The 14,628-nt window shown below is 38.5% G+C and overlaps 2 protein-coding genes across 2 annotated transcripts; one reads left to right on the forward strand and one right to left on the reverse strand.

The window, feature by feature from the left end:
* Window positions 1–402: 402 nt before the first annotated feature.
* Window positions 403–7,939, reverse strand: LOC133524317 (enolase). Its single transcript, XM_061860254.1, has 8 exons — window positions 7,783–7,939; window positions 7,155–7,248; window positions 5,621–5,815; window positions 5,098–5,350; window positions 4,587–4,783; window positions 3,833–4,081; window positions 3,136–3,287; window positions 403–930 (listed from the first exon to the last, which is right to left on the reverse strand). The coding sequence occupies exons 2-8, from the start codon at window positions 7,224–7,226 to the stop codon at window positions 747–749; spliced, it is 1,302 nt and encodes a 433-aa protein (XP_061716238.1). The 5' UTR covers window positions 7,227–7,248; window positions 7,783–7,939; the 3' UTR covers window positions 403–746.
* Window positions 7,940–8,125: 186 nt separating this feature from the next.
* On the forward strand, window positions 8,126–10,872 carry LOC133524318 (PRKR-interacting protein 1 homolog). The gene is made up of 3 exons (XM_061860256.1): window positions 8,126–8,473; window positions 8,655–8,834; window positions 9,015–10,872. The coding sequence occupies exons 1-3, from the start codon at window positions 8,372–8,374 to the stop codon at window positions 9,276–9,278; spliced, it is 546 nt and encodes a 181-aa protein (XP_061716240.1). The 5' UTR covers window positions 8,126–8,371; the 3' UTR covers window positions 9,279–10,872.
* The last annotated feature ends 3,756 nt before the right edge of the window (window positions 10,873–14,628 follow it).

The following is a 14,628-nucleotide window of genomic DNA, read 5'->3' on the forward strand; positions in this document are numbered from 1 at the left end:
CCCGTAGAAAATTTGAATTGGCGCCTTTTTTTACTGATAAAGTTATATTAGCATTGGCAAAATTTGTTTTGCATGCTGAGTAACGTAACCAAAACGTAACTCAGTCAGTCTATTGTCATGCAACCAGCTCTTAGGCGTGAGATACACTTGTAAGTTTAACTTACGTAAGTAGGGACAAAGCTATTTGTTAGAATGAGGTAATGATATACATCTCTCATAGCCGAGTCCCTACTTCCGTAAGTACAACTTACAAGTGTATTTTATTAGCCCTTGTTGTTTTATTTTTCTACTGGAGAGTTGCGTTTGATTTAATCGTTTTACCCCTGCCTAATAATCAATTTAATAATACAATGAGCCTAATTTCGAGGACTTGGGACAGTGTTCTTTGAATAAAACTAAATATTTACCACGTATATAGTGTATTTATGAGTGTTTCGATGCTATAACATTCATTTCACATTTTTACTTACAGTAAATTCTTAAATTTCAAATAAATAGATTCATACATTCAAAAAGTGACAACTACTGCCTTCAAAACATCGTAATTTCATAAAAGCAATCATATTGTTGACTACTGTGCTTTAACAACACTACACCATTGACATTACAGGCAGATAAGATGCTTTAATCACGACATACATTACAGTATGGAGCGTACGGGCATATCCTGATGTTCACAATCACAAGATGAGAGAGAAACATACAGTACAACACTCTATCAGAACACGCCCTATAAATGAACAAGTTTAGACGGGTCTGCGGAAGTTGTTGCCGGCGTACTTGGCGGCGGCCCCGAGCTCCTCCTCGATGCGCAGGATCTGGTTGTACTTGGCAAGGCGCTCGGAGCGGCACGGCGCACCCGTCTTGATCTGGCCGGTGGACAGGCCCACCACCAGGTCGGCAATGAAGGTGTCTTCGGTTTCACCAGACCTATAAAAAAATTAAAATGTAATTTTTTCTATTCTTCGACTGTAATGGATGAATTATGATTTCGTATACCAAACTGTAATTGCGTACTTTTCATGTATGGGCGTTGGAACTCAACTATAATATTTATAAGCAAACGCTGTAGTCAACTACAATGAAATTGACTAATAGGCGGGTCCCACAGAGCGAGCATACGCGTGAGGCAATTTCCTCGCTGTGCGCGCTCAGGCGAGAAAAACGCGCACGTCGCCTCGGCTGAGGCACGTCTGCACTGGCCGGTTTGTGCACGAGGAAATTGCCTCGTGCGTATACTCGCTCTGTGTGGACCCGCCTAATCACGTGGCGCCGCGGTCCAGTGAAGAAGACACCAACGTGCGACTATTTCATGAGTAATATTCATATATTATGCTCACTTTGATGTTTTTTGTACTTCTGAGATACTTGCCTAATTTTCTTTAATTATTAGGCGGGTCCACACGCAGCGACAAACGCTTGGTCTTGCGCGGCCGCGTGCTCGTGTAAATTTTGCCTCAACACGTTTGCGTCACCCGAGCCAATTTGCTCGGCAAGATGGCGTCACTAGTCAAGTCTACACTAGCCGTTTTGTGCGCGAGGAAATTGCCTCGCACGTATGCTCGCTCTATGTGGACCCGCCTATTCAGGTTTTAGAGATGAAAAAGTATTATTTTAGATGACTCGTAGAAACAATATTGTACGGAACTCGACTGAAAAGCTCTCTATTATTGGCTACGTGCGAAGTGCATGGTGGGGGTATAGTAGAGCAATCGCAGCGTAATAATTATCACTAACAGATGTGAGCGTCCTTAACATTTCGTCCAAATTAAATGTACGAAATGGAATTTTTAATTTACGATATCTCCTGAGATATTCATTTAAATTGTATGGTGTAAGGTAGCATTGTAATCTGTATGAAATACTTAATACAACTTTGCAAATACCACATATTAGGTAATATATTTCTAGATGTTAAAATGGGTATAGTAAATTTTCCTTAAAAGATAGACATGGACCAATGAAAGAGGGACAACCCTACAATACATTGTGTTGTTATAGCTCAAACGGATTAGGCAGAGTTGTCGATTAAACTCCTAGACAGCGTGATTTTTTCCGACATCGTTAGCAAACATCGTCATACTATGCAGTGTTGCTGCTATGCAGTTTGGCAGATAAGTGATCATAGCCGATGTAACTTCTCTTTTATAAATAATAAAAAAAAAAAAAAATATATATATATATATATATATATATATATATATATTGTCCTCCCAAATATATATATATATATATTTCAACCAATTTTACAAAAGATCTTAACAAATTCCTGAGAATATACCGATAAGTAAAAACCGTATGAAAATCTGATTAGTAGTTTTTTGAGTTTGGGGGACGTTTTTGACATTTACCGCTAGATTTTAACCTGTGGAGTGTCCACCCTACAAAATATTTATTGAGTTAGTATAGTATGGCAGGGCGCTCCACGGGTTAAATTTAAAGCGGATCTGATAAGGGAAAGGTAATATAAATACATATAATAATTAATCATAAGTAATTAACGAAAATGAATGACCATATAATGAATGATATTTAAACAACAGAGATATCAAAATCAAAGTCCATACTGTCCAGTTTATATCACTATCAGTTTGCTCTCTGGAATAATAGACTAGGTCAGTGAAGGATAGCAAAGGTCATACTTTGGAGTTCGAGAGTCAAAACAGTTACAATTCACTAAAAGCAGCTTGTTTTAAGATTAAACTTGGTATCCATTGTAAGTAACTATACACTTATAGCGCCTAAATTTCACTTTCTTATGAAAGTTATGAATGAAGCTCTAATCTAACAGCTATGTTCCATGTAACTTTGACCGGTTGTAAGGTCCGTTTCATTGTCAAGGTCATAATCTAGACACAGAGATTAGAAGATCGCAATGACCCCGTGAACCACATTTAACGGGCATATGGTCAGAAATTACGCAAATTTGAACCCTATAACCCTATCACTTTACAATAAAGTTAGATATCATTATGGGTGATAAAGGTTGACTGGTAGAGAATGCCTCGTGGCATTAAGTCCGCCTTTTGTACTATAAGATTGTTTTCTTTTGTGCAATAAAGATTAAATAAATAAATAAATGAAATAAAAGCTAATAAAGGAAAGAAAAGAATGAAGGGGGTATGTGTTGCGTACCTGTGGGAGACCATGGTGCCCCAGCCGTTCTTCTTGGCGAGCAGGTGCGCGTCGATGGACTCGGTGACGGAGCCGATCTGGTTCACCTTCAGCAGCAGGCAGTTGCAGGCCTTCTTCTCCACTGCTGTGGCGATGCGCTTGGGGTTTGTCACCTGACCAAATATGTTAATGTTACAAATATTGTGAACGTCATCTTTAGGCAGACCACACTTATTGTGTTTTAGACTCGAATGTATGGTTTTGCACAGCAATACGGGTCAGTACAAAGCACTCTCAGTAATTTCAAGAAAGATCCATGAAAATTAAGGAGGATGCTTATTTATGTGTTTTTCTAATAGCACTCGTCAATAAAGTCGTTTGTACATTTCAGTTTAGACTGCCTAGATTATAGACTCCAGAATCTGAAATTAAGCACATTTTATCGACACGCACCAAAAGCGTGAAGAATAATTATCAATACTGATGATGCCCACAAAGGCAAATTTATATCATTAGTTTTTAATTCAAGTGTTTTACTATGTTTTAATCTACTTGTATTTCGTATATCAATAAACTTCTACCCATAGACTACTATGAAGATACTATGCATAACAGAAATTAGAAAATACGTAAAATACGGTAATTTTGGTACAAAGAGCCTTGTTGACAACAAAAAATACATGCCCCATCTATCATCATTATAATTACTAATACTAACAGTCAAGTCATCTCCAACAATCTGGATGGAGGTGCGGGAGGTGAGGTCGCTCCACGCCGCCCAGTCGTCCTGGTCGAAGGGGTCCTCGATGGACACCATGGGGAAGTCCTTGATGAACTCCAAGTACAGGTCCGCGAGCTTGCCGGACGGCAAGTAGTCGTCGGGGTTGGAGTTCGGATTCTTGAAGTCGAGGTCGTACTTGTTGTTCTTGAAGAATTCTGACGCGGCAACGTCCATGCCGATCTCAATCTGGAAAAAGAAATTTATCATTAGGCGGGTCCACACAGAGCGAGCATACGCGCGAGGCAATTTCCTCGCGCACAAAACGGCCAGTGTAGACGTGCCTCGGTCGAAACGGCGCGCGCTTTTTCTCGCCCGAGCACGCCGTAAGAAGCCCAAGAGAGAAGTTCAGTTTATAAGGAGACCAATTTTGCGCACTTATGCAACCACGTGCGATGTTCAGAACACCCAATTTTCTATAAGTGATTACGGCCGAAAGTGATTTAAACTGGATACCTAATCCTTATATATGCCGCATGCCATATCCAACTAGAGTTAGGGCAATTTGAGAGGCAAAAAGTTAGTAATGAATCAGCTGCTGACTGACAACTGCAAACTATTCTTAGGGTTCTGTACCAAAAAGGTACAAAAGGAACCCTTATTTAACACAGCCTGCCAGCACCAGCATGTAACCCTGCCTAAATGCCTGCATTCCAAAGTGGTTTCAAAGATATAAACACCTTCAACTACTAACCTTGCCAGTGTATCCAGCCTGCTGGATAGCATCCTGGATGAGGAAGAGAGCATCCTTGTTGTTGAGGATGTTGGGCGCGAAGCCACCCTCGTCGCCGACGGCGGTAGAGTCCAGGCCGAACTTCTCTTTGATGATCTTCTTCAGGAAGTGGTAAACCTCGGAGCCCATGCGCATGGCCTCGGTGAATGAGGTAGCACCTGTAATAAAATATTATATTACATATTTAGATTCACAATTTATTACATATTTAAGATTCACAATGATTCTAACATAATTATCCACTTGAAACACTATCAGAGAATAGTCAGACTCATAAAGGCCAATAGCAATAAAACTTTTACTGCACATTAATAAGTTAGCTTATTTATTATAGTACATAACTGTGTGTGTGTGATTATTAAATCAATGATCTTTTAAATACCAGCTCTAGAGTATAATTTCGATTTTACAAGTATATAATTACAACAGATATCAGAGTGGTTATTTTCAAGTCTTCGAGATTTTTTTTTACCAGTGGGAAGAATCATGAATTCCTGCATGGCAAGCTTGTTGCCAGCGTGAGAGCCTCCATTGATAACATTGAAGGCTGGTACTGGCAGAACAATGTCAGCGTTTCCGGCCAAGTCAGCCAAGTGTTTGTAGAGGGGCACTCCCTTCTTGGCTGCGCCCGCCTTAGCGACTGCAAGGGAAACGCCGAGAATGGCGTTAGCACCAAGTTTGGACTTGTTCTCAGTGCCATCCAAGTTCAGCATGAATTGGTCAATCTGAAAAAAAAGGAATAAATTAATTCATTAGTCCCAATTTTTTGGGATGAGCCTTTCCAAGTTCCAATAAAATATATAAAAAAGCTTAAATTGTTACAACTGCAAACCCATTACTCATTAAAAAAATTACAATAGAAGCATGTCTTCAACTCTACAAGCATAGTAAATAGATTATTTAGAATTTCAAAGTAGGCAATGATGGTCCAATGTGCTTAATGATCACAAAAAACTGGAACATGCCTGTTTACTGTGATACCACTTGCTTCTAACCTGTTTCTGTTCAGTGACTTCAATGTTTTGCTTCAGCAGCTCAGGGGCGATGATGTCATTGATGTTGCTGACGGCCGTCTTCACGCCCTTGCCTAGGTATTCACCCTTAACATTGTCTCTGAGCTCCAGAGCCTCATGGACACCAGTGGAGGCACCAGAGGGCACGGCCGCACGGAACAGACCCAGTTCAGTCACCTTACAAATAAATTATTCAATTAAATGTATAATTATAAGAAAACCTGTGGTATACTAGCAGGTTCCACTTAGTAAGCATAACTAAAATATTCTTAGTTCTTAAAGATGTTTAAATGTTCCAATGAAACTAAACAATTAAATATTTATTAACGATGAAAATTTTCATACCACTTTGGTACACAAGTAACTACTTACCCCCTTATTTATAAACATCTACTAAAGTTAACAAGCCCCTAATAATCGTTTGTCCCTTTCCGACGTATTGGTATGATGGAAAGGGACAAATGATAAATAGCAGCTTAATAAATTTAGTAGATGTTTATGAATAAGGGGGTTAGTATTTATAACTTACAGTCTATTGTACATTCAGCGTCAAATACTTTGTAGCAACCAAAGTAGCCAAATAGTTCGGTACACCATATATCTAGTATGGTGTACCGAACTATTTGGCCACTTTGACTGCTACAAAGTATTTGATGCTAACTGTATAATATTTAAGGATTATTTTAATTTTATTTCACACTAAGGAAATGATAATAATTTTGTCAGTACTATTTACCCAACTCAATTTGCTGCATTTAATTCCATATAATAAAAACAAAAAGCCCGCATATTTGACCAATGTATTCTGCCAGTTCTCACTTATGGAGCCGAAACCTGGGTCTTCACCAAGGACATACTACATAAGTTAAGCGTTGTCCAACGGGCGCTAGAGAGAAAACTAGTTGGGATCACATTGAGAGACCGTAAAACGAATGAGTGGCTGAGACAGAAGAGCAAGGTCACCGATGTTGTAAAACGCGTAGCCAGACTGAAGTGGGAATGGGCCGGTCATATAGCACGAAAAACCGATTCGTGGAGCAAATGTCTACTGGAGTGGCGACCATGGGGGGAGGAACGTCCTCAAAGTAGACCCCAGATGCGTTGGGACGACGACATCAAAAGGACTGCGGGGAAGAAGTGGCTCCAGGTGGCACAGAACCATGACGAGTGGCATAAAATGAAGGAGGCCTACACCCAAAGGGTAGAGAAGGGCTAAAGAAGAAGAGAAGAGAAGAAGAATAAAAACTAATTTCTTTTATGTAATTTATTGTATGGTAACATAACATAGGTTGTAAGTTGATACTAATAAATATGGACTGTATTAATTGTCTGAGAATAAATAATTTTTATTTATATTTATATAATACATAACATATACACTGGTAAAATAACTTTTGTGCAATTGTGTCTACTTTACTTGCAAAAATATTCGAATTGGCCACATTCTGTTACAAATGAAATACAGAGATTAACGACTGATTAGATACTTAAGAAAATATGCAATGATGGTCCTTACCAGGTCAACTTCTACTGTTGGGTTGCCACGAGAGTCAAAGATCTGGCGAGCTTTAATAGACTTGATTGGCATTTTGGAGAGTTGTGAAAGTATCCTATGGATGAAAATATAGGTTAGTCATAAAACTTTCAAGGTGCACTGGTGGTATCTTATTACTAATAAGATACTAATAAGTTTGCGAACCAGGTAAGCAATTATTACAATTCCACTACTTTTATGCAAGCTTTAATAATGATGATTTAATAGAAACAAATTATAAACACAGTTTGTCAATATCTATTTGAACGCCTCGCCTTAGGCGTTCAAAAAGATATTTCTAACAAAATAAATAACATTGATAAGGTCGACAAGGTCAAATATAGGTTATGTGTGATTTGAATACCTACACAAAAGCGAAATAATTTCAATACGATTTCATAAGGTAAACCTGCGATAGCTAAGCTACAATTCACTGTGTATGTTTCGTAAATTAACATTAATTAAAACAATTGACGATTACTAACAGGGTACAAAAATTACGTTATGTAAAAGATTGGTATTTACAAGAAAGTAATGCAATAATTATCGAATAAAACAATGTTAAGTATTCTTTCAAACAAGTTTTTTAAATAATAAAATTTAAACTTACCGTCTGGTGTAAGAAATGAAGAAATTAAGAGGAATCCTCAAGGAATTTGATTCATTCACCGGATTCGCCGGATTGATGTGGTGATAGCTTTGACCTCTAGAAGGTGAAACTAGTGCGACTCTAAATCGATATGAATCAGGATTACCCTAGAAATGCAAGCTCTTAAAACCGATTTTTGTCGCCTGGCAACACAAGCATTTGCAGTTGTCAACAAACGTAGTGATTATATGCTCTTTGTTGTCAACGTCATAGGCAAGATGTCAAGTCGATCTTGAAGCTTGATTCAGAACGAACGAACGTAGAACGTAGTGATTATATGCTCTTTGGCTTGATTGATGTGATAATTGTGATCAAAGAGTCACTACGTTCTATTGTGATTTTATCACGGCATCGCCTTGTTTATAAACCACATATACAGATTAAATTCTCAACTGTAGTGTGACAAATAGGGCCCGGCCGTATGTTACGAATTTATCGTTTCAACGTAACTTTCATACTATAGAACTTTTAGATTAGTTCGTGTAAGTAGCTAAAATCTGTGATAGTGATTCTATAAACTTGGATTCAAGCAGCATACTTATTGAGTAAAATGGATGATAAAGAAGCGAAAAAGGAGGAAAAGAAACCTATTGTAGTAAAAAATGCTACCGACCTGCAGAGGCTGAAGTTGGAAAAACTCATGAAGAACCCTGTAAGTTTATAGATTCTAATTATATTCTCTTTATTAATCTTGTGTCTAAGATTAGGCGTTTTATAATATGAATATAATTATATTTATTGTTATTGAAAGGCAGTTGTTACCTATATCAAATAAACCAGCTGAAAGTTAAAACTATAAATCAGCAAATTTCATATTGTTGTTATTCTTTAAGGAGAAACCAGTAGTCATACCAGAACCACCAAAGCAGAAGACCCTAGCAGCACCTCCAGACTTTGTCCGCAATGTGATGGGCTCCAGTGCAGGTGCGGGTTCAGGAGAGTTCCATGTTTACCGCCACTTGAGAAGGAAAGAATATGCAAGACAAAAGTTTATTCAGGAAAAAAGTGAAAAAGTAAACTTTGGTATAATTTAAGTAATGATTCCTTTTGTAATGTCAGCAGATTAATGTTTGTTGAAACACTATTCAACAAACATTGATCATGATCATTAACATTTTTATTTGTTCTAATTTGTTATTATCTGTTGAGATTAGATTCAGATAACCATACATTTATTTTTAAATTTTTTACAGGAAAAACTAGATGAGGAGTATCATAAGAAGATAGAAGAAAACAGGAAAGCAGCTGAGCAAAAAACTGCCAAAAAAAGAGCCAAAAGGTTGAAACAAAAAATGAAGGCAAAACTTAAGGGTAAAAAGCCTAAAACAAATAATACTGGTAATAATTCCTCCCAATCTGATAGTGATAGCAACAGTGAGGATGAAGCAAATGAAAATGAGGAGGGCGAAAATAAAGACTCAAGTGAAAACAAAAAAGAAGAAACTGTGAAGCAATAAATAAATAAATATTATGCTACATTAATTACACAAATTGACTAAGCCCCACAGTAAGATCAAGAAGGCTTGTGTTGAGGGTACTTAGACAACGATATATATAATATGTAAATATTTATAAATAGTTAAATACATAGAAAACACCCATGACTCAGGAACAAATATCCATGCTCATCACACAAATAAATGCCCTTACCAGGATTTGAACCCGGGACCATCAGCTTCGTAGGCAGGGTCACTACCCACTAGGCCAAACTGGTCGTCAAATAGTGTGTGTCCACATACATTAAAATAATTGTAATATTAAGTACAAACCCACTAAAAATAAAAAAAATGATTGAATTAATTTGTTACATCCTTAAACTTAGAATTTTACAACTGGAGTCGCCTTTAAGAGCTTACCCCTCTGTCAAAAACCTTGGCCAATGGTATGTTACATACAAATAGCCATACATTGGACATGTCCCTCACATGCAAAAATTGGCAGTCTGTACAGACAAGGCGACTCCGGCTGTTAAATTCTGTAAGTCCTTACATTCAAAATAGTATATAATATATAATAGAATGAATCCAGAAAAAGTTTATTAACCATTTAAATTACAAATTTAATAATTCATTTACTTCTTATTCTGACGGCTGCCATGAATACAATCTTCTTACACTTGAAAATAGATGCAAGTTGGCAGACATGAACCTCCTTTTTGATATCGTTCGAAAACCATCTTGATTGCCCTGAGCTACTGTGTGGCATATTATTTCGGGTTCCTAAACATCGCACCAGGTATACCACCCTCTTTCAAGTCTCACTACACTCCACTAACTACGGCGCAAATGCCGTACTATCTCGCATTCACCATCTTTACAATCAGGGATTTGAGTCAACGAATCCTTTTAATATGGCCCTAAAAATAAGTTTAAAAATGACGTATTAGATATATTACTTAACAAAAAAGTTGAATATAATAATTTTTTAGTGTTTTAATAGGTTTACTGTAGGAGTACTGCATCATTGGCATCTTGGCTTAAAACATATTTTGGTATTTGATGCAAGGGATGGTCCCTAACCAAGCACATTACATAAAATGTAGTAAGTATTACAGTTAAGATCTTTGGGTAAAAGCGTGATCACTTAAATTATTTACAAGTGCAATATGTATAAATTAAAACAACTATTAACGTTAATACACACCTAATACTTTAATGTGTCCATACCTCTAACATCAATTTTCATGTTGATTGTTACTGTGGGCTTGCACAGTTTCACTTTAAATATTACTTACTTTGTTTTACTAATAATATATCTGTATATTATCTTGCAACCAACGGATAACTGTTATTGGCCTTGTACAGTCTCATTACTGTACATGCTTACGTTGCGATAAACTATAGCGTAAGCCCTACGTGATGCATACGTCATGTGACATTAAGAAAATAGAAAATAGATTAATTAACGCACAATAGAAATGTCAAGGGTATGAATCATCTAAGAAATTATAATTATATTTAATATTGTTAAATGTCACCTAAATGCCATGCACGTAGACAGCCACTATATAAACCCTGGTTTTCCTCAATAAATCGTTCAGTAACCATCCAACCTTCAGTGTATTATTCTACCTCCGCCACCAGCGCTACCAGTCGCATCAAGCAAGTGTAAGGGCTAACGGCCCCTACATTTTATGGTCCTTCGAACCTCTCCGGGTCCTTCGCTGCTCACAAAAGGTATTTAGTGTTTTGTTGCTTATTACGATAGTGAATCGGTTTACTGGCCTCCCACAAGCGGGTCTCACCAGTAAATTGAGAAGGCACATATATCGTGCTAAAAGCACTGATTGCCTGTGAGCTGTGAGCACGGACATCGGGCTGAACCAGAGGTAATACTCCACCCACGCTGCGCTCCGGAACCTACAACTACAACAGACGGGGTGCAAGCTCAATCACATCGATCAAACTCGTCAGCTCACTCATACTCGGTAAACTACTGAGAACATCAGCTTAACAATTGGCTATCCTATCGCCTGTCACGGTAACAAGAAACCCGGCGGTGATTGGACATACCAACTAACTTCAAGCGACAGCTTAGCCTTCAACTCATCATGAGCAAACTCCTGCAGCAACAAGCCTGCTTTGAAAGCATCAAGTCCCTGTGCGCCAACTACAAGAAAGACTCAGCGGACAGGAAAACTTGCGACTATTTAAACAAACGGCTGGCCAATCTCGACGCCTTATGGGATAAGTTCGAGAGCCAACATGGGGTCCTCGAAACAGAAATCGAGGACAAAAACATCACCTACTTTCAGGAAGACATCCACACAAAAACAAAAAACATGTACGACGTTACTAAGGCGGATATGCTAAACTTGATTCACAAGCTAACTGAAGCGAACAGTTCAGTACAATTCGACCTTACAGAGCGTCTGGAAGGAACGGAAACCGGAACCAGTGACGTCATTCAACTGTTAAGCAAACAAGAATGCAACTTCAAGGCAATCGACCGAGCGATGTCAAAAATTGCCATTGCACCTAACAATGAAAAATGGGAATTAGAAGATAATCTTAATATCCTAAAATCAAAATGGACGGACATAGACAAACAACACTGGGAGATAGATGGCTTACTCAAAGGCGCTCATGAAACTTACTACAATATATTCACCGACATAGAAAACAGGTACGATTCCATGCGAAAGGATCTCAACAGCAAGATATGGACAACGTCACATTATCAAAAATCGGCACCTCGCATTTCGATACCCGAATTCTCGGGAAACCACAACCAATGGATTTCGTTCAAAGATCTTTTCGTAGAAACCGTCCACAACAATCCAACAATCAACAAGGCACAGAAGATGCAGCATCTCAAAACTAAACTTCGTGGAGAAGCAGAAAGATTGGTCCAGCATCTCACAATTAACGCAGACAACTACAACTCATGCTGGGACATTTTAAATCAGCGTTATGACAATCGGCGTCTTCAATTTACTTCCTTTATGAACACCATGCTGAATTTGCCTACCATTCAACAACCAGATGCCTACAACCTGAAGAAAATGCATGACGTCATAACCGAATGCTTAAGTGGACTAACAAATATTGGCTTAGATACCACAACGTGGGATCCTATTATCGTTCATTTGATGACTTTGAAATTGGACGCATCCAACGATGGATGTTTGGTTTTTTATGAGTTGGAGTAAGTAGTTTTCATTGGTATGTATTGCTTCTATGTCGGTTTCGTATTTTTCAGCAAATCGTTGATCCAAGATTCCGAATAGACTGTTAGTTTAGTAGGTTATTGTTATTGGTTTCATATTGCATTCTGGGTGGTCTTTATATTTTCATTATTATTTTAATGGCAGATTAACCACAGTACGGTTTTTGGCATCATGGAGTCCGTAGCAACCCTTGTGCATGTTCGCTCGCACAGTGTCGCGTTTGCCGAGCGCCACGGGTTGCAGTTCCTTTACTCGCGGGTGCGCTATGACCATCCTCGTTATGGGATGGTATATCAATCTTGTATGATAACTCCCGAGGGCCATCCCTTTATCACTCTCCAAACTCCTGCATTGGAGCTTGGGGAGAGATTTTTTGGAGAACTGTCCTTCACGGCCCCGGATGGTGTACTTTACGGTGCGGAGTTTGAATTGTCGCCCAGCCAGTTGTTCTGGTTCGTCATTTGGGCCCCGCTTGACTTTGACTGGCTGTGGGGCTTTTTGGACGTTTTTGGCTTTTCACACACACACACACACACACACACACACACACACACACACACACTAGAATTGGCAAGAATTTGAATTAACCGCCCCCAAGTTCACGCACGTCCAAAAAGCCCCACAGCCAGTCAAAGTCAAGCGGGGCCCAAATGACGAACCAGAACAACTGGCTGGGCGACAATTCAAACTCCGCACCGTAAAGTACACCATCCGGGGCCGTGAAGGACAGTTCTCCAAAAAATCTCTCCCCAAGCTCCAATGCAGGAGTTTGGAGAGTGATAAAGGGATGGCCCTCGGGAGTTATCATACAAGATTGATATACCATCCCATAACGAGGATGGTCATAGCGCACCCGCGAGTAAAGGAACTGCAACCCGTGGCGCTCGGCAAACGCGACACTGCGCGAGCGAACATGCACAAGGGTTGCTACGGACTCCATGATGCCAAAAACCGTACTGTGGTTAATCTGCCATTAAAATAATAATGAAAATATAAAGACCACCCAGAATGCAATATGAAACCAATAACAATAACCTACTAAACTAACAGAATCCCAAAAAAGGGGGATCTCCATCATCCTTACTAAGTGATAGTGATATAATAGCTGACAAGCATCATTAACTAAAAGAAACATTGTCAAATCTCACACCTACCTGTAGAATATAAGATTAAAACTCGAATGCACATTACATATTAACAAAGCACTTTGTAATTATAAGTAGGAAATCTAAGATTATAAATATGTAACTTTAGCTATGTGACCTTTAGGTTAGGTTAATGTAGCACTATCCAGATTGTTTAATGTAATATTATCCATGTAGCCTTTAATTGGTTAAGCCATTGTAACTTAGATCCTATCTCGGGTATCCTTAACTTCCTTTTGGGGTTGCCAGTATGTACAGTCTCATTACTGTACATGCTTACGTTGCGATAAACTATAGCGTAAGCCCTACGTGATGCATACGTCATGTGACATTAAGAAAATAGAAAATAGATTAATTAACGCACAATAGAAATGTCAAGGGTATGAATCATCTAAGAAATTATAATTATATTTAATATTGTTAAATGTCACCTAAATGCCATGCACGTAGACAGCCACTATATAAACCCTGGTTTTCCTCAATAAATCGTTCAGTAACCATCCAACCTTCAGTGTATTATTCTACCTCCGCCACCAGCGCTACCAGTCGCATCAAGCAAGTGTAAGGGCTAACGGCCCCTACAGGCCTAATACTATGTAAATTATATATGGCTACGGCTGTTGTTGTCCTGAATACCAATAAAAAAAAAATTTTTTTTTAATGTGAAATTAACTCTGTGTATTACTTCTTCATGCTTAAACTGCTGAACTGATTAAGATGAAATTTGGTATGATGACAGTTTGAAGCCTGGGCAAGGACATATCATCATCATTCCATGCAGACAAAGTTGTGGGCAAAAGCCAGTATTGAATATCTAGACCTCTAACAGACCATACAATGTTTGCTATAGATAGACCACTAACTGTTCTAATAAAATCCTAACCATTATAACAATGCCATCTAGCAAATTAAAATCTATTTTACAGTACATATGGGGCTACTTTATAGCACTAGTGCGAGAAGTAGCATATTACGTTACTGTGTCGAACATTT

This window comes from Cydia pomonella, chromosome 13, assembly GCF_033807575.1.
Source record: "Cydia pomonella isolate Wapato2018A chromosome 13, ilCydPomo1, whole genome shotgun sequence".
Classification (NCBI taxonomy): domain Eukaryota; kingdom Metazoa; phylum Arthropoda; class Insecta; order Lepidoptera; family Tortricidae; genus Cydia; species Cydia pomonella.